Source organism: Ptychodera flava, unplaced genomic scaffold (assembly GCF_041260155.1).
Source record: "Ptychodera flava strain L36383 unplaced genomic scaffold, AS_Pfla_20210202 Scaffold_37__1_contigs__length_1687728_pilon, whole genome shotgun sequence".
NCBI lineage: Eukaryota > Metazoa > Hemichordata > Enteropneusta > Ptychoderidae > Ptychodera > Ptychodera flava.
Genome location: NW_027248359.1, coordinates 414864 through 440825, shown reverse-complemented (window position 1 = coordinate 440825; position 25962 = coordinate 414864). Strand labels below are relative to the sequence as shown.

At 35.6% G+C, this 25962-nt stretch overlaps 1 protein-coding gene and 2 long non-coding RNA genes across 3 annotated transcripts; 1 reads left to right on the top strand and 2 right to left on the bottom strand.

Moving 5' to 3' along the window:
• Positions 1-1737: 1737 nt before the first annotated feature.
• Positions 1738-10505, top strand: LOC139127798 (tyrosine kinase receptor Cad96Ca-like). The gene is made up of 12 exons (XM_070693672.1): positions 1738-1798; positions 1967-2121; positions 2878-3099; positions 3469-3671; positions 4088-4307; positions 4820-4933; positions 5226-5392; positions 6063-6188; positions 6394-6505; positions 6971-7067; positions 7365-7464; positions 9226-10505. The coding sequence occupies exons 2-12, from the start codon at positions 2031-2033 to the stop codon at positions 9265-9267; spliced, it is 1494 nt and encodes a 497-aa protein (XP_070549773.1). The 5' UTR covers positions 1738-1798; positions 1967-2030; the 3' UTR covers positions 9268-10505.
• A 2716-nt stretch (positions 10506-13221) lies between these two features.
• LOC139127809 (uncharacterized) lies at positions 13222-16909 on the bottom strand. Its single transcript, XR_011551136.1, has 3 exons — positions 16798-16909; positions 13811-13916; positions 13222-13321 (listed from the first exon to the last, which is right to left on the bottom strand). It is a non-coding gene; the product is annotated as an uncharacterized lncRNA (long non-coding RNA).
• Positions 16910-17893: 984 nt separating this feature from the next.
• Positions 17894-19344, bottom strand: LOC139127808 (uncharacterized). Its single transcript, XR_011551135.1, has 3 exons — positions 19033-19344; positions 18321-18431; positions 17894-18051 (listed from the first exon to the last, which is right to left on the bottom strand). It is a non-coding gene; the product is annotated as an uncharacterized lncRNA (long non-coding RNA).
• Positions 19345-25962: the final 6618 nt, after the last annotated feature.

Here is a 25962-nt window from a genome sequence, read left to right as displayed (position 1 = left end):
ACTTGTTCCTAAGAAAAGTCAAAAATTAAGGCTAGGCATGCTACAAACATTGAATTGATTGATCTAAAATATACACGCATGATTATTCCAAATATCCCATAATAAAACTTATCTATAAAAAAGTTGTCAGAGTCGTGAAACTACGGTAAACAGGCGCTAACGGAGATTTTTTAACGTTTTCATTTGGCCTAGACGAATATTTTTAATGCCTGTGTGATCTCTGTCAAATCATGCGAGGCAACATATTTTTCGAATATTGTCTGCACTCTCATGGTAATGTGTATGCAAATTATCTTCTCGTTTTGTATTAGAATTATCAATTAAACCTTGGTAGGTTTTTCGATTTCAACACCAGCTGCCACACATTTCAGTGTCTCTTATTTAATATCATATTGTTTATTGGTGAGTATATATTACTGTTTTTAGAGTGACATGTGGCCTTTGAACCAACTCCCTATCATGTTTCGTGAGGTCATCGAAACCTTGGGTCGTATAAGTCACCGATGTCATCAATGAGTCTCATTATGTGTTGGTTAATTTGGCATTTGTTGAATAGAAATACTTTAAAATGAGATTATACGAACAGTTGTGTCATGGACAACTTTCATTGTTCAGGGGTGTTGCATTATGGCACGATTTCTTAACATTTCAATTGACAAACCGTCAATCTAGGAATGGGGAAAAGACAATGTCAGCCGCTGAAGTGATTGTATTGCAATGCATGTCTTTGTATTTGTCGGTGAGACAGGTTTGCATTTGTGACTTTGTTGACCCGGATTTAGTTTTAATTCATTGATCATACTCAGTAAGCCATTTTAAACTCTATCACCAAGATGTTCAGAATATTTGTCTGTCCAAAAACTGTTAACTGTATATAATACTATTTAACTTTTCAGACGTCAGAAACAGCACGTATGAATTCCACTTGTCGCACGTACTAGACTGTACAATCAAAGAGTCCAATATGTGGGCGTTGTTATATCACAAAGGGCCCGTCTGTAAATCGAAAATAAAAATTAAATAAAGAAAGCGTCATTCTTTGTCGTACAATACAGCTTTTCCAACACACTGTATCGAGAGTATTCACACCAGATGCTTAATTGGTGAGTAACTTTTCCAATTTCAATACGTAGAAGCGTACTCCAATTCGAAGCATATTGACATTTAAAACTTTGCTTTTTTCAACCATTATGGTATTACAGCTTTAACACTGACAATTGTGACCATGTGTCATTCTACTGTCGCACCCTGTTGTGTTAGGTAATTGACTTCTTGATAGCCATGATAGCCACTACATGGACGAACATACCATTTCACTTGTATAAGTATTTCGGCTATGAGCGAACGCCTCTTCAATGACAAGCCGTATTCTCTGAAGTCTCGTCTAAATTTATTCATACATTATATTATGCAATCGAATTTCATTTTAATTGAAGCAAAATGCTGTATAAAACTATTGCATATCAAAAAATTACAACTGCAATAGGTAATTAGGGGTGACAAAATTGATCCACTAGCAACGATTTCGTCTCTTTGCTTATGGACGGTACCCAATGCGGATAACTTTATGAATTAGATTAGGACCACTTGCAATTCATCAGTAGCGTCAGAAATTGACGTTGGTGGCACCAGCCCTGGGCTCCCCTCCTTATAGTAGTAAGGACTCTAGCAAGTTAATCGTTAACAGTTTATTTAGCAAAAGGCTCTTATTCCCCCTGACATTTGATCTTTGACCTCGCTTGATCAAGCCAGAGCGTTATGATATTAGACTCAAGGTGACACGAGTTCGGAATAACAGGTCAGACATTTATCCACCTTACTAAAATTTGCCATTTTCGACATTACCATTAACAACTGGTCCGCAGCCAGACCATGACAAGTTCCCTTCGTAAATACATACACTTCCTATTTCTCTGTCTGCACTTGATTTACCAACTTCATATACTCTACATCTGTCTTTGTTTAGGATACACTGTATGTAGTGGGTCACGGGACAGAATCACTCATGATCCCATGACCTTTAGCAACTGATGAAATTCCAACACTTCCACTCGTCCAAGATGTCGAATTACACTTCACCGTACAATAACGTTACAACAAACTACACGCTGAGTACAACTCGTGAGTATGTATATATGTATGTGTTTGTATGTATGTATGTATGTATGTATGTATGTATGTATGTATGTATGTATGTATGTATGTATGTATGTATCTATGTATCTATGTATCTATGTATCTATGTATCTATCTATCTATCTATCTATCTATCTATCTATCTATCTATCTATGTGTGGATGGATGGATAGATGGATGGATGAATCAATTGATGGATGGGTGTATCTATGTATGTTTCTAAAATGTATTTATGTGCGTCTGTCTGTCTTTCTTAATATCAGCCTCTGGTGCATAAAAAGGTTTATTGATTGATATTTTTGATAAAGATGAATACCCATAAGACGTTGATTTCACGGATTGCAAAATTCTGTTATCAAACATGGATTTCCTTTTTCTGACCGTGTCACCAGTAAGAAAGCGACAGGAATTATATTAAACATAATAGTTACATTATAATTGTATTTTCATCTTTGTCATCTCTACTTATTGTTCACCATGCCTTTGTAAACGTAACACTTATAGGTGACATGTCAACTGTTCGATTTTTGTCACTCAATTTATTCTTATTTTAGGCATTTATGCGTTAAAATCAAAGTAACTTTAAATCATTTCCACATAAGGCAGTATTCAATGTTGTTACCGACAGCTATTCAGGGAGAAGTCTTTTGCAAATGCACTGAGGAGGAATGGTGTGCATGTCCTTGTGTCGAGTTTCCTGTGTGCGTTGAATATGTCGTTACGTCTACTTTCTCTCTGTAGCCGTGTCGTCAGATACAACCCCGAATACTACCCGTGTCTCTACTGAAGGAATTGAGCCACATACGATCCAATCAACTGAACCTACTAACACTACATCTGAAGTACCCCATGCTAACCTAATTAGGTGGAATATCTTACCGGGTCTTCTTGGTATTGTAGTATTGGTCTTATTACTTATTATCGTCTTTGCAGCTGTAAAAAGAAAACGTCAACGGCGTCGACGTAAGTGATTTCTACATAACGTTTAGTTTTGATTTTTCACTATCGTAAATAACAGTGAAAGTACACTAGTTTCCCCTCAGACATTAAGTTATGTGGTTTGCCTCTGCTTTACTTTGTAAAATTTGCCATCTAACCATCAGCACCATTATTATTATCATCATCATCATCATCATCATCATCATCATCATCATTATCGTTGTTTAACTTTAACTTGTACAAACAATACATGCAAATAATACTAAACATGCATTCACTCGACAAGGTTATTTTATTTCTCTATTTGTTTCTTTCCTTATCGTGCTTTCTGTATTTGTTTCGTTACCATTGGTAACTTTTATATCTGTCTGTGTGTCTCTTTTCTCTCTTTAGATTCCTCACGTCTTGCAGACGATATTGTTATCAGTTATGTCTACAAAGCAGAAGACCCTAGCATCGAATCCAATTCATATGGAGAATGCGCCACTAGTGATGATGGCGATCATGCAGATAATAATAACGAGGAGGAGGAAGAAAGCGATGATGACGACAGCTATGATGACGCCGCTAGCACTGACATTTACAACATTATTAACGTAAGTATTGAGATATCTTCACATGTTACCACTAACACTACTAAGAATGCTTATTCCTCACCCTAAGAAAACGACCGCCCCTAGTATTGTTTAAAAAAGCACTATACGGGATTTTTCTTAAGCCATATTTAAATTGTTTTTTTTTTTTGTATTTACTTCATCGTGGCGGTTGGCGAGCTGCAAACAGGATGGTTGAACATGACCCACTACCAAGCCGAGATAGGGTCTGCAAAGTACAATCGATCCCTCATTGTCTGATAGGGTGTTTTCTAGTCCTGCTACACCAGTTGCTCAAACTCTCCATTCTATGATCATGTGTATCCTACTGAATGACCAATGACCCGTCCCACGTGTTACTACAGTGACAAGGATATCTGCAAATTTTTACTCCAAATAACTTCGCTTTTCTTTATCAGTCTCGAGCAAAGAAGGCATTATTAACCGATTCGGACAAACAGGTCATTGACAACCAGGAAGAGTACATCCCGAAGCGAGATATATTTGAAATCAGGCGCAGTACTCTAAATATTATGGATACTATATGTATTGGCCATTTTCACCAAATACTCAAAGCAAGGACCTGGCTTGAAAATGATAGCGGTGGAACAACCGATATAGCTATTAAAGTGCCTTTAGGTAAGTTGTTACACGGCAAAATGCAGACTTGTATTCTTGAGTCATGCCGTAGGAAAGTATTATACATTTTTTTTGCAATATTCTAAGTCTGTACTCGTTCAAATGGGCGCACCGTATAAGGTAAAACCGTATAAGGTGCAAACGTTTCAAATGCATGTCTGCATTTAAGTGGGACAGATGATCATTTTTGACATTCAGCAAGCAATTCGCGAATGCCTGTTAAAATTGCCCGTCAAGTCGAATAAACGATTTGCCTAGTAACGAACCTAACCCCTACCCCTGTTTTTGGTAATTGATAGGTAGGTAAGGACAAGGCAGCTAACGCTAGTAAATTTTATTTTTCTCATTGTTTGACGTCATCAATCATCGCTGACTTTGATTACAAATACGAATACTTTAAAACAGTTTCCATGCTTGGATAAAAAAAAGTCGTTCGAATATCACTGCACATAATGTTCTAAGTAACTTCTGGCTTTCTCTTCTTTACGCTGTATCAATTTATCGATTACTAGACATGGGAGATTCATTATACTTCGGATCCAGCATTATAAGGGAAATTGACTTTTTGCGAAACGTACCTTCCCATCGCAATATCATAGAGTTTATCGGATGTTGCACAGAAAATGGTAAGTTTGAAATTGCTTTTTTATATGAGATTACTCGAATTGATGTTATTCTGCTATTCAAGTTTGTGTGAACGACGAATACAGAAAAATCACTGCATATATCTTGTAGTCATTTAGAGCAATTGATTCAAGGACTTGTGTTTGCCTTATATCACCATTTAAGTGAAAAAGTGTCTGCCATACTTATCAATAACACTAAGTAACATGCAGGCTGAAAATATATCACATCAACCGATGTTGAAACATTTATGAAGTCTTCTTGTCTCTAACCTACCTTTTTATTTCGTTTAAGATCCCCCATACTTAATTACGGAGTATTCACCGTATGGCAACCTCAAGACATATTTAAGTCAGAACAGGCACACATTCGACAGCGACAATTTCGATGGAAGGAGGGCAGTGTTGTTATCTTTTGCCATCGATGTAGCTAATGGAATGCAATACCTTTCATCTCTTAAGGTATACTTTTACATTTCGTAAATGTAGGTTCGCGCCTCTAGAAATTAAAGACAAACTTTTGCTCGAACTTTCACAAAGCAAACTTTTAAACATTCTCATATATAATCAAAAGATAAAGTCAGTTGTCATGATGTAAAGTTTCATACTAGAGAAACAAATTACCCAATATTGTTACGTGAGGGAAATGACCTACCTAACAATATTTATTGGCCTTTATCCCTTATTATCTCCAAGGGGACATACAATTTCCTGATTTTCTCAAACTAAATCCTTGTACACTTTATTCACTCCATAAACTCCAAAATGAGTTACCCTACCCTCCAAAGTGGTAGTCAAAATATATTTCAAAATTTTGAGATTCCGAATATATGTGCCCGAGACAATTTTTTCGTCACGAAGTTTCGAGAGTTATGTTTAACTCTATCATAACGTCGAGCCTCATCTTTTGCTAACGATACATGAGAGATTCACACTACCTATCCTATGAGAAATTGTATATCTACGAGCATTCTGTAAAGAATGATAAAAGGTAAATTGGATCGATCGAATAGTTACAAGTAAAAGGGTTCGTAATACATGTAAGCCATTTTTGTGTGTAAATTCATGTCAAAAGAACACGACATATAAATCAACAGTACACCACTATCTGAAAATGCATTTCTCATTACAGATAATACACAGATGGTTGGCTGCAAAGCATGTTTTGGTATGTCAAGGTAGAATATGCAAGATCTCAAACTTCAGCTATACAAATTTTGTCTTAGACGAAGACAAATTTTTCAACAGGTTCGAAAAGGTAAGAACAGTCTGTTAATAGGATATTTAAAGATTTATTCTACATTTTTATTCAAATTACTCATTAGGTTTTATCGGAGGTTATAGAGGTGTTGATGACCAAACAAACTAAACAGCACGGTGCAATGGCTGGATTTGTGTGTGATACAGGCGAGAAGAGGGTTGGGTTGCCTACCTTGATTAAACATTCGTACTATTGTTCACAGGTCAAAGTTCCCTATCAGTGGTTTGCTATTGAAACTCTTACAAACAGAGTATTCAACTCGAAGACTGATGTCTGGTCACTCGGTGTTGTCTTCTGGGAAATTGTTACCCTTGGTATGTTATCCCCTTCATCATACATCGATATAGATCTTTATAGACGATTAGTCCGTTGTCTGAAAATCAGAGCACGCACTATTGAAAGTTTTGTCAAATTGCTCATAATGTCTCTGAATCGCATACATCTATCAAAAGCATTATGAGAAAATATTATGCACAACGAAATTGTATTTTTTTCTAAATATGATGTAGTTTAATAAGAGATGACATTTCATCATTCAGAATAAAGTTTCAAACTTTTATTATTTTTTTATCATTAATACCAAATTTAGGTTTTCTTCCCGAATATGTACTCTTGCATCGTTCGAATAAAACATTTTTTACCATGCTTACCTGTATGTCTATGCTTAAGCATGGGCCTGTCTTTATGTCATTTTGATAAGGTACTTGTTTGAAAAAGTGAGATGTGTGCAACGCCACCTTCAATTTGTATTTTGTAGTTTTTATCACTTGCCTCTATAGGAGAAGATCCATTTGAGTGTTTAGATCAAGATGACTTGGTAATGAAATTGAAACGTGGGTTTAGATTGAGTAAACCATACATGTGCGAGGAAGAAATGTAAGTGAGAATATATTAGCCTTATAAGAAAAGATGATTCGGAAAGCTTTGAATTTTTTTTTTTATGAAAAGCACATTAGTAGGAAAATACATCTGTAACTTATTTTCTGTAAGTCACCGCTCTATAAAAGTTTTCATGATATTGTTGTGGTTTGGTATGTTTCATGGATTTTCTACCATTTAATTTGAAAAGTGTATTGAAAGACATCTCTTAGCTAATATTCCTGTGCATCTCAACTTATCAAAGAAGCGCTAGCGCTGACACAATAGTTACGTATTTTCACTTTTTTATTTCAGTTACGAGGTGATGCTTTCATGTTGGAATAAGAAACCAAATCTCCGCCCTACCTGTACGGAAATTCGCGACAATTTAAGAAGATTGGATAAAAGATTTAACGTAAGTTCTCTATCGACTAAAGAGTAAACAATGACATATATTTGCTCAAATTTGCTTCAATATGAGCCTCCATTAGGGGTAGACCAAATTTGTTGTGAACGTTTGAGAGTCCGAATATATTTTCCGAGGAGCATTCTACCTCAAAGAAAGTACCAGCAACATTGGCATCATGACTTGAACGAGAATTTTTGTTGCAGTTCATAGTGATTATTGTGTATATAATGATGCGCTGAAAAGTGCACACTTCATTTGGTAATCAAAATAACTACAATTTGGCCCTAGTTGTATTGTTTATTATTAACATTCATTCAGATGTATTTATTTGTGTGACATTATTGAAATGTTGTATTTCAAAATGCATCCAGCTCAACGAGCAGATTAGTCTAAAGTTGACATCAGGCCTCAATTACCACCGAAAGACCTGAAGTTTCATGCACTAAACACACGATAACCTTTGGGGTTAAGCTCAGTTTCCTTATCGTACATGTCTTTGATGTGAAGCAAACTTTAAAGTAGATCGCGCCTAGGGGACAGATATTCGAACTGTCACATTTTTACAAATATTTTCTGATGTACTACTTGTGGGGTTCATTTTATGGCTCTTTGTGTAAGGAAACTTTTCACCGGCTTAGTTTCGAAATTTGAAAAAAAAAAAATTTCCCTATAGAGTTAACACAGGAATTGTGGCGACTTTAAATATTAAATATCAACAAATCTTGGATTATTTGTTTCTCTAGTACACAAATTTGCAGGTTGACCCCAAATTTTATTATTGATTTTAAAAATAACCGGTTGAATTATTCTTTGAGAAAAGTGTGAGCAAAAGTTTAAGTCTTTCACTTTCGAGGCACATACTACATTAAGAGGTATTTGCCGTCTAAATATTTAATAGGCCATTTTTGAAGATGGGACAAAATATACAACGGAATAGACCTTCTATTAAACTGTCATGTGACTATATTTAAACCATTAACGTAGTTCACAGCGCGAATATGTAAGACCTTATTTTTTGCGCAAACTATCGTCGAGTAAAATTCCAACCAGTCTCTTTCAAATTGCAGAACGAAAACCGGGGTCACTGTTCAAACGTTTGTACAGGAAAAACACATTACCCAAATCCCTGTATTATCCCTATGGGGAAATTAATTCCCGATTTTTGAAAAGTGAGACAGGCTAAAAACCTTTCTCTTTCAATTAGCTCAAAAATTTTCTCCTAGAAGTGGTAGGCAGAAATGTTATTGTAATAGTGAAAGTGTCTGAATATCTTTCCCCGAGGCATACTGTAATCGAGTACAATATGATGATAGACAAGGAAACGACATTTCAACCCCAACATTATAATAGATAGCTTACAGAAAAAAACAGTTCGACAGACTAAAAGGAACTCTACTCCGAGTAGACGCATTTGACTCGTAAGATGTTGTTTTAAAATATGAACAATGTATAGAGCGCGTTCTTGATGGCAGCAGAAAAATGCTCTCCAGTAAGGAAAAACATCATTGAAAGTTAGAATGTAGCACAGTGCTGATAAATAAACAAGTAAAGATGAACGTATTTGGCGTTGTAAAAACAGGCTAGCACTAACATTGACCTCATAAGAAATCAAAACAATAGAGGAACAGTACAGTTCGTTTAAGTGTTAGTCGGTTGTGCGCTGCTCTGTGCATACGATAATTTCATATGTTGTATTAACCTTTTACTAGCATTCCACAGTAATTACTTTATTACTTATATATTTATTAATTGAATTATTTACTTCAGAGACATTTCAGTTGGCAAAGAACCAGTAGCAGCGATGCGTAATATAAAAATGTCATTGTCGAACAATCAGGACTGACCAAAGTCGAGAAACCGGGACTCCCCCTTGGTATTACCTCAGTCGTGAGTTTCGATGACGCCTGGCAGAAACACAGCAGCAGACGCCGCGCGACATCACACCTACCAAAGGTCACGAAAGGTCAAACGGTAACGAAACCGTGACCTTTATCGGTGGCAAGCAAAGCTGTTACCCACGTTCTCCGATAATAAATCCCGTCTTATTGGTGGCAGACTGGGGGCGTAGCACATAAACGGACAGACATTGACTCCATTGTTTGTACAGTGAATGAAGCTAGAGTAACTACTTTTTATGTCATTTGTTCATTCGAAACTGTTTTTCCCTGCCGAATGTTGACATTTCCGTATGAATAGAATGCATTTCTTTTTTTTATATTTTTAACAAGAAATCTTATACAAATATTGATTTCAGGGTAGACCGGAAACCACACTGAGTAGATCAAGCCATATATATCAACATGCACAGTTTCAGTAATGTTTCTCTTGTCGCTTTTATTTGTCATGCATATAATTTACGTACTCGTGAAAAATACTTGTGAAAATATCAGAACACGTAAATGTGATTTCATTATGTGCTGGTCCTGTCGACCATTTTAATTAAGTCATGTATCTATAACCCATTGTTATTTTTTTTAATTTATCCTTCCAAGCTGTTATTCGGGTTTTTTATGACAATAATATCAATATATTCCAACACTTTGTTGTGAAAGTGTGTCATTAATTCGAACGAAAAGAACCAATCGTATAACGACAGTTTTACCATAAATTCTTTACGTGTAAAGAACACTTGAAAAGTTTCAATTTACTTGGGTGGACCAAGGGAGGCCTGATATGAATGAAGATGTATTTCAAGTTATTTCTTGTGTACTTAAAAACAGATATGCAGGGTTATCGAAATAAAATGATAAATGTTTTGAATCTATCAGATATTTGTCAATGAAACTGTAAGACATATTCAGATTTTTAATAAGTTTCATCAATCGCGTAAATTTTAAGAATCAAGGCTATAGTATCTATTCATTTGCAATCACATTGATCAGGGTCATCAGCAAGAATATGCTGGCATGATTTCCCCCTTGTACATTAAATATATTTTTATTTATTTATATTTCAAGCCAAATTGTCATTGTTCTTCCTCAGTTAATTTTTAGTTTTGTCTCAAGACATGTGATCGGTATAAATCTTGATGCAATAAATGACAACATAAAAACCAAATGATTTGTGTGTCCATATTATCATTATAAGAACACAAAGTTGTCGTAATGGTTTTTCGCATAGTCAGACACTTCAAACCCCAGCGATACTGTGGTGAGGTACGCTAACGACAGCCAAATTCCCACCTTGATAATTAAAAAGTCGGCCTTTCTTTCATTTTTAAATTGATTAAACAGTCCGCAGTTAACGGTTTAATATATTGTCGTATGTATGTTGATTGAAAGTTGTTGTCTGACGATAGTATTGGCAAAAATGATATGTTTGAATATAATAATTATGTTACTGCATTATCTTTTATCCGACTGTTATACGTGATAGACACGAGTAAATAAAACTTCATATACATTGACTCTTGTGTGGTCAACTTTAAATGTTTGTAGACCTAGAAATTATGTTTTTGTACATCCTCATAAAGTGCTTGTAATAAGATATGCGGGTCGTCGTGAGCCGATACAGAGAGAGAGAGAGAGAGAGAGAGAGAGAGAGAGAGAGAGAGAGAGAGAGAGAGAGAGAGAGAGAGAGAGAGAGAGAGAGAGAGAGAGAGAGAGAAGTTACAGACAGGCAGACAGAGACAGACAGAGAAACGTCCTTGCTTATGGCTGAAGTTCTCAAAAAGTGATCATGAGTGAAAATATACAAGTATCCGAATATCGTATGCTGCCCTGTATCGATAGCCCAGAAACAGAGATTTCGAATATCAATTGACTGGCTGTCATTATGTTCATGAATGGAAATCTAATATTCAACCTATTCTCTCTGTGTGAATGCCCCATATTGTTCATCAGAGATGTATAAATCATGTAAATTGTATTCAACCATAGCGAAGATATATAAAACTATCGGAACTCGTCGTTTTGTGTTATAATCAAATTTGTTTTCTTGTTTTGTAGGAGTACTATTTTATATTTTTCGATATGCAATGTATAAAGTAATGTTGACAGCCCAATTGCAGTTAATGGTATGGGTTGCTCTCATATTTATATACACCAAGGGATTGTTGACAAGTTTTCCACCGAAATACGCATTATAATTTCGTTCAACCATGCCATCGGGAGACCCATTGGTCACTCCAGTGTAATTATTAAATGCAGAAATTTTTGTTTTATTTGCGCCTGAATAACATAAATTTTATTCACTTATTTCATGATCAGTTTAACAGTAAAATAATTTATAACAGGAAATATATATTTTTTTTATATAAGCAAAGTTACGACACTTGCAAATATGTATGAGTGTATGAGTGTAAGAATGAATAATGTTAACGTTAAAACTGGAATAAGAAGTGTACAAATCTTTATAAATATTTTGCAAATATTTTTAAAAACGCAACACGGCTCATCAATAGTAGTTTTTGAACGTAGTTGTAAAATGAAGTATGCATACCGGTATAATATTAAGCAACCAGTATCTTGTATAAATAACTCAACCAAAAATATATGACTCTGAAATATAGGTAAAGTCTTATGATTTTTTGTCGCCATGCGATATCTGAGAATGACGATCATAAAGTCCTGCGTTGCGTCGATATCTCGACCATCATAATGGTAACAATATCAAAATTGTTTCTATTGTTCTCTGAGCGTTATTTGACGTTGTTGATAATCTAATAAAAGGGGCAACTGAACAGATGCCCAATTAAGGTCATTGAATTATCACTGCAGTCACGTAACTACTTTACAAATAGCAATGGTTCTCATAGAAGGTATATATCAACATAATCATATGTTAGCATTTGGAATATTATTGGCAATGCATATTTAAAATGCATTCTTTGTGCGGTACGTTATAGTATGTAATCATTGGTCAGTTTTGTTGGCACCATGAATATAGTGAATACATATCTCCACGTGGCGAATATGAACCAGATATTGTTCGTTTGTTTGGTTTTGTTTAAAAGAGAAATTAAGAAAGGCACTATGATGCTCATATAGGCTCAGTTTAGGTGACTACATCGGTTATTAAACATTAAGTAATTATGAACAAAATGCCCAATTATGCAAAGGACAATAATTTGTGATCAGAATAAAAAGGAAATCGGATTATATTGTTGCAGATGTTTCACACTGGATGACATATTGTCTGTGTTTATCGAAAGGCAGCAGAATAGAATGAAATCATCGTAGATGTCATTGTTATCTTGTTATATAAACACTGACTATGTACTGTAAACCTTATAATTTACTATATTAGGTAAGTCCCCGGACAGTTGATAGTGTCATGTGCGTGACTTAATGATCTTTTGTGTGTACTTGAGCACATGTTCTGCTTGTCAACGATACAGGTCTCTGAGATTATAAGATGATATCATAACGTTGGATATACCTAATAAGGAAGCGTTCGTATTATTGAAATAAACATTTTGTGACTATATTAACTGAAGCAATACATTAAACGATGTAACGTTGAGGACTCGTTAGCGCTTATGTTCAATTGAAATAGCTAAATAAATCCAACGACTTTGCTTAAGTGTCTTCCTTTTATAGAATGAGGACAAAGCAGTGTCGGTGAATGCAGGTTACAACATGTCGTTTGGCATGGAATGAGACTTTCTTTATAATTCAATCAAAGGAAGCTCAGAAACATTCAACGTACTGAATCCAGAAGATTTTGTCTGAAAAATAAACAGACGAGAACAGATAATAATGGATTCGAGTGGTAAACAACAACATTGTTATAGCAATTACGTCAGAGGAAGATGACACTCACCTTTAGTCGTTTTGCAAAAGTACTCAGCTCCCTTGAAAGGTCATCGAACCGAGGCCGAGCGTCGGGACTATGGCTCCAACACATACACATCAAATTATACCTAGGGCGTGAAGGAGCGAAATGGTTGACACGTCAGTGGCCACTCAACACGATTGGAAAGCATAACAAGAACAGAACATTGACTTATATTGTCGTGTGTTTTATGTGACTTATAGAGTCAAACATGCAAAACAGCTCATAAGCAGAAACACATTATTAAAAAATAACTTCTAAAATATGAACACTGTAATTCCATATGATTAACAGCATAACTCCTAATGAACATAATTGGTAAGCTAAGAGGAAGATCAGAAGTATATAGAGGTCACAAAATGTTGACATTTCCAATATCCATTTCCGTGTGTTACATCAAACCTAAAATGATATGTTTCTAATCGTGTAATATTCACTGTATCTACAGTCCTATACTTATCTGGCCAGCCAATGCTTGCATCGCGAGCATAGTCTCAAACGACTATCTTCAATAATACAGGTGTTGAGTAACACATATGTTCCCTTTTCATGTTGTATATTAGTTATAACCACTTACATTTCTGGTGGACAAATATTCAAGGAGGGAGGATTTTTGAGACGGTATCCCTTGGGAATTTTGTCTCGCAGATCCTTTTCCGCCATCTGTCCATAGGGTGAAGCTCCTAAAGAACGACAGAGAACAAGGGAAAGATAAGAAAAATATATGCAGATCAACAAACAATGAATGATGAAATGATTCAAATATTCACATCGAGAAATAAAACTACCAAGTGTCAAGTGAAGTATCAAACCTCACACACACACACACACACACACACACACACACACTATTGTTGGTGTTTGGAACATGTCAGTCGGGAACAGTGCTATCATTTCCTGGCGATACTACACTTGGATTTCACTACCTAAATGAACAATATAAAGAGTTGGATTTTTTAGTGTCTCGATCTAGTACAATGTCGTCTTTTCGTTACTGTCATTTTGCTACCATCAAAATATGCAGATTTTTCAACATCTGATTAAGTACGAATCGAACATTACGATGCAATTTGGCTACAACCATGAAATGAACATTTAGGATAGTCGGGTTTTCGGACTTGTCGATCAAGTACGATTCGCTCATTTCATCACGATCAAACAAACACAATTTACACTCATACAAACACAAAAAGTTTGGGTATCAGTAGTTCTCTTTTTGGAGACTGTTGTGGCCCTTAAAAGGGCCGTTTCATTTTTTTTGGTCACGGCATGATTTGATCTGGTTTAGTGAACATGTACGGTGAAAACAGTACCTCGGACTGATTGCTTTAGCAGAGGTACAGCCGCATAATTTGCCAAACACCGACGTGATATTTCTCTGCCATGCCAACTCTTGGAGAATGGATGAATGCTTTCTTCTTTGCCTTCAAGTAGTATTTTTTGTTGACTGACACGTCACGATCGATGATATTCGAAAGTAACCGTGCCCGTATGAGTGCTGCATCTCGCTTCAAACTTTCAACTTTGCAACTATCTTGAACAACGGCTACAGCATTTCGATCGTGTATGTTGTCTGCGTCTCGGCGAAGTTCATACGGCAAACAAAGTTCTCGCTGATTGCGACGGTAGTTAGGCATGCCGACAGCGAGAATGTTTTTAATAATTACTTTTTTTCTTGCCGATGACCGTGCACTGTCTTATGACTTTTCGGCTCATAAAGTTTACGATAAATCGATGCATTTTTATAGGATCTTGTGACGATGTCGGGAAATCCTTTTGTTGCCGTTATCAATAGAAAATTTGGGACGTGTGAATGACACGAGCTTTTAACTTGCTTCGCTCAACTTTTACACTTTTGTCTTCATACTACTGAGACAAAAGACTACGGCACATGAAAAGTTGCTCTTTAAATGGTGTGCTTAAAAAGATTTTTTCAACAGTTTTCTATCAGGTATCTTTTATGATCATTGTGAATAGCTGCACGTTTTCTCCTACGTTCAAATTTACCATTAAAGTATAAAAAGATTTTTTCAACAGATTTCTATCACGTAAGTTTTCATTTGTGATCATTGTGAAGCGCTGCAAGTTTTCTCTTACGTTTAACTTTACCGTATAAGCAACCAGTGAAAATAGATATATCATTGGCATCGTAAAATCTTTCAAAAAGACGATATCGACTTCGACTGGTTTGACTTAGATGAAGAGGGCAATTATTGTGTTGACAAACGAAACGCGATATCCAAAGTTTCTTCCGCGCATGAACTGAAAATTCTTTGAATTTCTTCCATTTATGTTTCATCAATTTTGTAGTTTTTCTCATGCAATGAAGGTATTTATTGTTTGAACGGCATTTGTGTGTGTCCTTTGCTGAACTAGTCCCAGCAATGAGTAGAACGATAGTGTAACAGATTTTCAAGATTATCGAAGTCTTGCGAGGGAAAAATACCCAACTTCATAAGCTTAAACGCCCTATACACTTACAATTACAACAAAACGTGCGTGATGGTACCATACTCCGAACAGTTGATCATAGATGACTGAATTCCACATCAGGAGACATTTCGGTCGTCGATACAAGTAATAAAAAACTTAGGGTGTATTGCCAAAAATTCAACACATCAAATATAAACAGATTGGCTCAGCAATCTTTCGTCTCGGCCAACCGATGCTTCAACACTTTACCTGTTCGAGCCTGCCTGTTCGTAAGATCACATTTCGTTTCGAGATACGGTTAGACTTTTTGAAACTAGGAGCAAAATAATAAAACTCACGATGTGTAATTGATTGTTTATTTTAAGGAGTACAGTAAGTGAAAATCGTACATAGAAAACATCGGACGGACACCATCCCACTGAACAGAATTTACCTTGACCTTATGCACTGACACCTTTGACCTATTGCGTAAATTGACCAATCACAGCCAGCGGAACTTCAGGGACTTTCCCTTCACTCATTGTCTGACCTTTGTGGCCATGCTATGGGGGGGCTAGCTGCTGCTGCTGAGGAACGTACTTGTTCATGTTGTTGTACTAAGTTTCGTGGTGATTATCTATTCACGAAATACAAAGATTTATTGCTATCGTATTGTTTAGTGAAAGAAGGTATGGCAAATACGTTATATTTCAAGACTTGTGGATCTCCATTAATTTATACTTGTACATATTCGACTGCCAGTATCTAAACAGCATGGCCATGAGTCGATATCACAAAGTATGAGTTGTCTGTAGCGTGAATCAAGAAATCATTGGCAAAAAAAGATTGCATAACATTGCATAAATTAGCATAAATTAACTTCGACGTTCGATTTCGCGGTGACATCCGTTTATTAGACCCCCCATATCTTTTTCGTCATCTTTGGTTCTGAAAAGGGGTCTTAGAATCGGACGAATACGGTAAAAGAAAAATGTCGAATAAAAAATACAATGATATATTAAATAAATAAGTAAATAAATAAATAAATAAATAAATAAATAAATAAATAAATAAATAAATAAATAAATAAATAAATAAATAAATAAATACATTACTTATTTCTAAATGGTGACCTTATATATTCAAACTGACCTTTTGAGAAAATCTCCCAGAGCACCACGCCATATGACCAAACATCGCTTGCAAAGCTGTAATCGTTGAACGTCAAACTCTCAGGTGCCATCCATCTGTACGGCAAGCAGTTCTATGTATAGTGAGATAGTGAGAGATAGAATATTATAACAGCTCCGAAATTGTGTAACTCTCAAGGTATCGTTAGAGTTTTATTTTCAAATCACAAGTAAGATGAGATATCTCGTGATATTTTCGCAATCTAATCTTATGGGAATTTTCATTTGAGTCAAAATAACCGTAAATGAGCCAGCAATAATCTTACAGACTTATATCGTCACATAAATTGTTACACCAACCACAGTTCAAGAGGGAAAAACTCAAATAAATGACAACAGTCATATCAAAAACCAATTCACAGACATAAACACGGCTTAATGAAGAAGAATGACGGGATAAAGAACTGACAAATCTAATCGTAAAATATAGAATTAGGAAAGAAGATAACGGATCAGTACTCGCCCGATATCGTAAGTACAAGGCATCAGCATCAATAACGTCACTTGAATAAGCAAAATTAGATATTTTGCATTTCATGTCCGAACAAACTAGTATATGCTTTGCAGCTAGGTATCTATGCACTATCTGCGGAGGAGAGAGAGAGAGAGAGAGAGAGAGAGAGAGAGAGAGAGAGAGAGAGAGAGAGAGAGAGAGAGAGAGAGAAGGAGAGAGAGAGAGAGAGAGAGAGAGAGAGAGAGAGAGAGGGAGGGAGAGAGGGGGGAGAGAGAGAGAGCGAGAGAGATATTTCATTTCCTGTTATAACTTATTTTACTTTTTAGCTGATCATCAAATAAGTGAATAAAATTTATAAGGATGAATATATTAAATTTTGTATATGATTTAATTTTGATCAAATTTAAAATATTACAAAATTTAAATATCACACCTCTGTAATCTAAGTATGTTGAAGACCGTATTGAAAATGCAATGAGAAGTATAAGCGATTTCAATTTAATAAAGAAAATTTAAAGACGAAAATTGGAGGTCAACATATTTACCATCAATGAGTTAATTAGCATTTGAAACACTTGGGAAATTGTATGAAATGAGAAGTTACCTTTTGCCCTGATAGGTGTATCATTCCTTTCGCCACGTCGATAGCAAATGAATAGAGAATATTTTGGTCATTTGTGAGATTATTTCCTCGAAGCCCTTTGAGATATGAGCACAGGTCCCCGCGGGAGGCATACTCCATGAGCAAATATGCCGGACAACCTGTAATACCGAAGGAAACCGCTTTACATATCCAATCTCGGTTGTACATAAAGATTTTAGTACGATTCACTTTGTTGAAGAATGCTATACATTGAACACATTGTTACTGTGACCCCTGCCAGGAAAAAAAAAAAATTTTTCCGATTAATACCTCACAGACTCACAGACACAAACACACACACGCACAAACTGACGCACCCACACACAATTAAACTGGGTGATTGTTGAAGTTTTTGTAATGTTTTATTATGTCGTTAATGATCATTTACCTCCTTGGGAGCAACATCCCATAAACTTGATAATGTTTCCGTGTTGAGGCAGACTCTTGAAGAATTGTATTTCGCTGAGAATTTGAGCATTGGCCGTAACATCATTATTGTCTAAAAAAAGAATGATATTATTTATGACATATCATTGTTAACTTTACCATATTATGGTTTGACAAGATAATGTGTCGCACATAGTTTCATAAATTGCAGTTAATGAACAACTATAGCTCTGTAAATGAACAATTACTGCGCTCATTGCCAATGGTACTCAAGCTAAGTGTGGCCAGTAGATTTCTTTTAGTCTATTACAAGAAATTCGGCTGTCGAGCGCTCATTAACATGCCACTTTTAAATTATTTCGCAGCTTTTGCCAACTTGATTTAGTTTTTCTCACCAATATGTATTGACAGCCGGGACATATTTTTATACCTTTTGCTTTGACTTGAAATATCTACTCAAAGTATTAGTTTTATAAAAAATGATGGCGACTGATAACATGACCCGCAACAATGAAATACTGACATACAAATTATTATGAACAGTTTGAAAGGACAAATAATCTGCACCTATATGGAATTTTCTTTATCACAAGTCTCATTTTTTCAATGATAGGAATTCATTTCTAAATAACTAGAAACCACTGTATGTCAGTCGAAATTCGCAGTTGTTTTGTTTTTAAACGATGACACTGTAAAATAATTTAAATAAATACCCTTCGTTTTCTTTATAGCAACGAGACTGGAGCCGTCGATTCCATCAACAAACCATGCCTGTCCTTTGGCTATCTCGTGAAATCTTCCAGTCCACAGGCTGTCCGTTATATGTGTATTCATCCTTGCAATTTCGGGACACGTGCTACCTGGTATCATGTACCTCGAAACACTTGTACTTTGCTTTTCGAGGACAGCATAGCGCGGACCATTGCTTACTGATTGATGGCAAGTGGGTTGGAGATCCGGTTCCGCATAGTGTTCTGTGTCTCCATCTGTGAGCTCTGTTTCACTATAGCGCCCAACGCGTAAGTCTGATATGCAAGCAAAAGTAGAGTTTGAGTACAGTAAAATGCGATAACGATCATAAGTTTTACAGGCATGCCAATATGACTGCCGTGTTTCAAATGATGTATATATGGTATGTTTATCAAGACACTTATTTGGCTTGTCCACTCAATTAGATTAAGCCGTAAGCTGCATAAAATTGCAGACGTACACATGGCTATATTGTAATTGCACCTAATCTAGTCAATGTTTCGCTGAAAGGCCATAGGATGGCTTGACTGACTGATGTAAATAAATATGATATATATGCACACTTAATCTTCAAGCCGCACTCTCAATTATTTTTATATAACTCACGATCTTACACGATAAATTGCCAGCTCACTCACCATATTTATTTCTACGATTACGCAGGTTCATGCCTAAGATGAATCCAATGCAAAGCAATGCGAGAAAGACAGCTGCTCCGATGACCACACAGTAAGTCGTTGCCTTTCTGGACCTTGACCTTATTGAACAGTGCAGATATTCGTCTATCAGAAAAATGTAAATCAAGACAGAAAAATTGACCCATTCAGGACGTAATGTACGTTAAAACATTCCCCATGAAAATAAAGAATACTAACCTAGCGCTTTAATCAGGTATCGTCATTTGTATTGTACAAGCATACATTTATATCTGCATGAGACGTTCTGACTCTATTATGAAAACATAATATACAAGATGCATACAGACGTGCAAAAACACACAAAAGCGTAGATAAATTATTATGCATTTTACAATTCGTATTTTCATTCGTCAAACGCACATGATCAATGTGCACAGGCATCAACCTGATCATCATTCCATCAACAAAAATATACACATGCTAAATTCAAGACTGTAATGAGTTAAGGGTTGTAGCATTAAATTTCACCTACCTATAGGATTTATTGTAAGATTCTCACTTGTGCTGCTACCAAGGTCATTAGAACTAACGACAGCCACGGTGAAAGTTGCACAATGGTTCGCAAGAGTGATTTCCACAGAACTGCCATTTTTGGAATTCGATACCAAAACATCGTCTGAAGACACTTGCCAACAACGAACAAGGAATGACTGTCTGAGGCCACCATCGTAGCCTGGAGTCCACGTGACACGAATGAAGTCCAGTGTTCCATTCACGCTGATATTGCAGACTGGATCTGGCTGGGCTGTCGAAGTCATAAGAAAATACTAAACGCTAAACTTCTTCTTATGAAAAGTACCGCGCATTTGCTTATTTTGAGAAGCACATGCTACTCCATGAGTATATGCCAACAATCTAATCTTGACAAGCATATAACAAAATGTACAACAATTTTAATTAAATTTAAATCAACAGAAAAACTTAAGTTTATTACTTATAAATATATCAGTACAGTTTGTATGGTTGGTCTTTTAAAAGTTCTGTCGGCATAAGTGCATTGAAAAAAAACATGTAGTCACAGGCTGAGCGTTATTTCCATGCAAGTATCCGTAAACTACCATTGAAATGAAATAGTTAGTTACAAGTAATCTTATTTGATCTCATTAGAGCAGTTGTCTGAGCATGAAGGTAAAACGATTACTGACGACTTACTAGGTGCCTTCACGACCACATTCTGTTGTGTAAAGACGCTTTCATCTAATCCAGTGAAGAACTTGTAGCTAAGAACACAATGGTGATCAGTTTGAAAGTTTGAGTCGCTACCATCAGCTAGGTACATGCTAGAGTTGAGAAACTCATGAGTTGCTACTTTCCATCGATGCTCTAAAACTGATGCCGTATCGTTTCCTTGAAATTGACACTTCATAGTCGTATAACCGGTCCCATCCAAATGAACTATTTCAACACCATTTATTAGCTCTGAAACAAAAATTATAATTACATGACCAACTAAAAGAAAAGAACAACACAGCAACTAGCAATCAACGTGATATGTGTACGATATATAAATCTTGGCACAATAGATACTTTATAGCAAGTTGATAATACAAAAAATGTAATTATTGGTAATTTAACGGCATGTGGTTTTAAAATGCAACATTTACTTTAAAAAAATGAAGTTATCACAAATGAATAATTTTTAATTTTATGTTTAGATAAAAGTTACCAGCGTTTGATCTGCAGGGAAAGTATTGATCAACATCACATCCAACACTTGCGTCCTTCCTATTCAAATATTCCTTATTCAGAGCTTGGCTTGACGACGTTGAACACTTCGTGTAACCATCTACGAAAAATCATGATATTAATAAGTAACTATTAAGTGAATCTCTCAAAATATAAATGAGGCAAGAGAGCGGGTTAATGCTATTTAATTTATAGACATGATTCGACGACCATGTGTGGTTAAATAAATCAAAGTCAATCCGTAGCTTTATCTCATAGGAAACCTACGGCGTGTTAACATTGTTTTATCAGAATTCCGCGTAAAGTTTCTTAGTTGCTCGTATCAAGTGACCTCAAAGTAAATTAAACACATAAACGGCATTTCGTGAGATCTTACCGAATATGATAACGGTAGCATTAGCCTTGTCTGTAACGTGTGGGTGTATGCACTTCCATAGTCCGGCATCATCGACCGTGGCGTTTTTGATAATGAGATCCACCTCTCTGCTGAGTTTGTCCACACGGGTATCGCAGCATTGGTTTAATGAGCTGCCGTTTCTATCCTCAGTAAAGACCTTGTCCGAACCACCTTTTTGTTCTTGATACCAAATCGGAAAGATATCTGTATCTAAATTCTCGACTTTACACTTCAGGTATACTGTACTCCCTATTTCCGCAAGAACTTCACCAGGCACTACGTTCAAGCGGGTCAAGGATTGCACTGAAAAACACGATTGGCAACGCGTTTATCTCTGATCAGATGCCAAGAAACTGTTCTAATCCATATCTTGGGGTTAGCACTGAAACCAAGATGAATCAATCAGGGCTACAGTCTAATTACGCAGCATCTTTTTGTTCGGTGATAATATCCACCGTTGAACACGACCGATGAACAAGAATTTACCAACCGATGGTGTTGACTAGGTCAAAGTACGTCGAGGAAAAAAAGAGTTGTGATGTGTCGTGCATTGCTGCGAAACCTACTGAGTTACGATGCAGACCTTCTGTTTACATAACATGGCCGCGAAATGTTTATAATTTAAACTGTGCTTTCGTTGGTGATAAATCTTGAATGCACTAATGCGATAACTGGATGCATTAACGTTCTGCTTGTTGCCGTAGAAAACTATCAGAAACGTAGTGATGGTGGTGCGTTTGCTTGGTAGGATACTTTTTGAATGAAAGAGTGGGCTAAAGACATAACAGCAAAATAACTTCTTTTTGTTTCCGACGAAAAGCTATGTGCTTTTTCTATATGTGATCGTACAGAAATGTTTAGTTACTGTTTAAAGCTGTTTGTTCATATAAGGAAATAAACGTAAAGACGAGGACAGAGGGTTAAGGACAATCTTAAACGTCACAAATGACGAAATGGTCAATATGACACGAAAAAAGGAAACAAATGATCCATAAAGTACCCGTGAATGGTAGCCATGTCAACGATATACACAATTTTAGTATGTTTTACCTCTTGAAATCCTAGGCGTTACTATCTAATCCGGCCGGTAAAATATACAGATCTTTGAAACATTGATCGAAAATATTCAGTATTAAATAAAAAACATATGAGAGGGTAACGAATATATAAATCAAAGAGGGCTGAGACGGTGAGGCAAAATCGATATTCACAGCAATGTTAAGGAGTTACCGATAGGTTTAAGGGCAAAATAAATGGAACAACATATAGATTGAAGGCAATTATGAAATATCAACAGATTAATACTAACTGGAAGAATTCTCAGAGAGAGAGAGAAAGAAAGAGAGAGAGAGAGAGAGAGAGAGAGAGAGAGAGAGAGAGAGAGAGAGAGAGAGAGAGAGAGAGAGAGAGAGAGAGAGAGAGAGAGAGAGAGAGAGAGAGAGAGACCTACCGTTGGGAGACAGAGTCAAAGCCCAGAAATAGGAATCGTGAATCCCATGTTAAACTGTAGTATTGACCACATGCCAGTGCCGACGGACGTTGACTGGCAAGGAAACAAATGTCCTGTCATTTTCTACTCCGCAAGCACGTGACACGGGAATTCCCAAATAAGTGTCGCACACGCCTGCGTTCAATTACACATCACGACCTTGTAAATTATTAATCATACCTTTGTATCATTACACCTTTATTGATGGACTTAATGGAAATGGTCTTGTTGTCGTGATTGATATAAAACCTGCTTTTTTATGAAGTCATGAAAACATTCCAAAGGGTAAAAAAGGAATATATATTGCTATTTTATCCGTGTTCGACAAAACAAATGAAATTAACATTGCATTAACCTGAAAAAATATCATCGCTATACAATTTTTAATTTTTAAACGCATATAATGAACTACATAAAACATGATATAACATTTATGACATTTAAATTAAACAAATATTAACTCAAAAGTATCGTGAACTCTACTTTCAAACATTATACTCTTGATTTCGGTAAATAATAACAATAATATTAATATATAATATATATATATATATATATATATATATATATATATATATATATATATATATATATATATTATATATAGATGTAGAATAGGTTTTTTCATCGTCATTGTAATTATTATATCAATTGAATAAACATATTATACGTTCCCTGTTTTCACATAGTGATTGTATGAATTTGTGAAAAGCATTTAAATAGTTTCTTTCTCAAATGGTATAACAATTTGTACAGAACAATATTATTAATTAGACTAATTTGGCATGTGAAGTATTCATTCCTTTTAATGCAGTTGTACAATGTTGCTTTCCTTCATCCTTTTCCAACCCGCTTATTTGCAACACAGTAAATCATAGATTAAAAAAAAACGTAACTGAAATTGAAAAGCATTGCTAAAGATAAAAAAGGTCATGTAATGTCCAGAAAGTGTAACGTACATTTAAATTCCACGAAATGATGGTCGTTTTTGACTATCAAAAACAAAACATGAAACAGTGATTCATAGCTCGTACGAATCACTAGAAACCAAAACAATTGCTTACTCACGGAAATCATGTTTATAACGTACTGTGTTATGTACAACCAAATATGTAAATTTAATTAAGTAACATGACAATATCATTGCAACGTCATTCAAACTTGAAGTGTAGCATACTTTAAAAAAACCTGGATCTTTATCTAAAAGAAACCGGTAGTTACAATTTCAAGTCAACGTAATCGTAAATGATGTAATAAATCTTGTTGCTTAGTCTACATCTGCGATTATGTTTACTACAGATTGTTTGCTATGTTTCAACATAATCGTTCATATTTTAATCGCAAGCCAGCAAAACCATCTGTAGGGTTTATTAAAAACAAACAAAAACAAAAACAAAACAGAACACTCATAATGACGATGAAACCTCGATGCTATATATCAATTGATTACATTGTCATTCGCTTTAAAACGGCCTGCGTCATAAAGCGCGTGAAAATACAGCTATCTTTTTCCTTTATTTAAGAAAGATAAAAAAAAAATGTCCAACAGCAAAACCTATTTTGGTAGAATACACACAAAATAATTAAAATAATATTAGAATTCTCTTTGGTATAAGTTTCCATATGTTGAAAAGTTGTGATTACTTAGCATTTGACCGATGTTGTTGATTTTACACTGGGTGACATTCTCGTGAAAACTATAAAAAACGGAAAACAAAAACAGCAACAAGTGACTCCATCGCAGTTCAAATATCAGAACATTAATTGTGATATGCTTTTGTAAAAAGTAATGAAGAAAGTTTTACAATTAAAATGTAAAGCATTTTTCATGCAATTAATGCTTTACTTATAAACTTTGCTTCTGATACTAAAACGCCAAGAGTGACCAAAATACACAGATTATCTGTAATTACTCTAACTCACAAAATGGAGCTCTGACAATCCCTTTAGAAGCCATGCATGGCTAATTACTAGGCTGACTCATTCATCCAGAGATCTGGTACTACAACATGGAAAATATTACCCATTTCCTTACATGGGATATCTTTATGGCATGTGGATAATTCGTCACACCTCTGATGTGCGAGAATATCTTGCAAGTCTTATCCTCAGGGAGAATCGTTTCTGTATGGGTAAAGAGAGAGAGAGAGAGAGAGAGAGAGAGAGAGAGAGAGAGAGAGAGAGAGAGAGAGAGAGAGAGAGAGAGAGAGAGAGAGAGAGAGAGAGAGAGAGAGAGGGAGAGAGAGAGAGAGAGAGAGGGAGAGAGAGAGAGAGAGAGAGAGAGAGACAGAGAGAGAGAGAGAGACAGAGGGCAGAAACACAAACAGACAGACAGACAGACAGACAGACAGACAGACAGAAAGAAAGAGACATAGAAAGAGACAGAGATGAAGAAGGCAGAGATATGAATGTAAATAGTTTACCTTTTATTTGCAGTCTTCGAAAAAAATTTAAATGGATAAGTAATCATAAACAAACATGAATAAACACATACACACATACATACATACATACATACTTACATGCATACATACATACATACATACATACATACATACATACATACATACATACATACATACATACATACATACATACATACATACATACATACATACATACA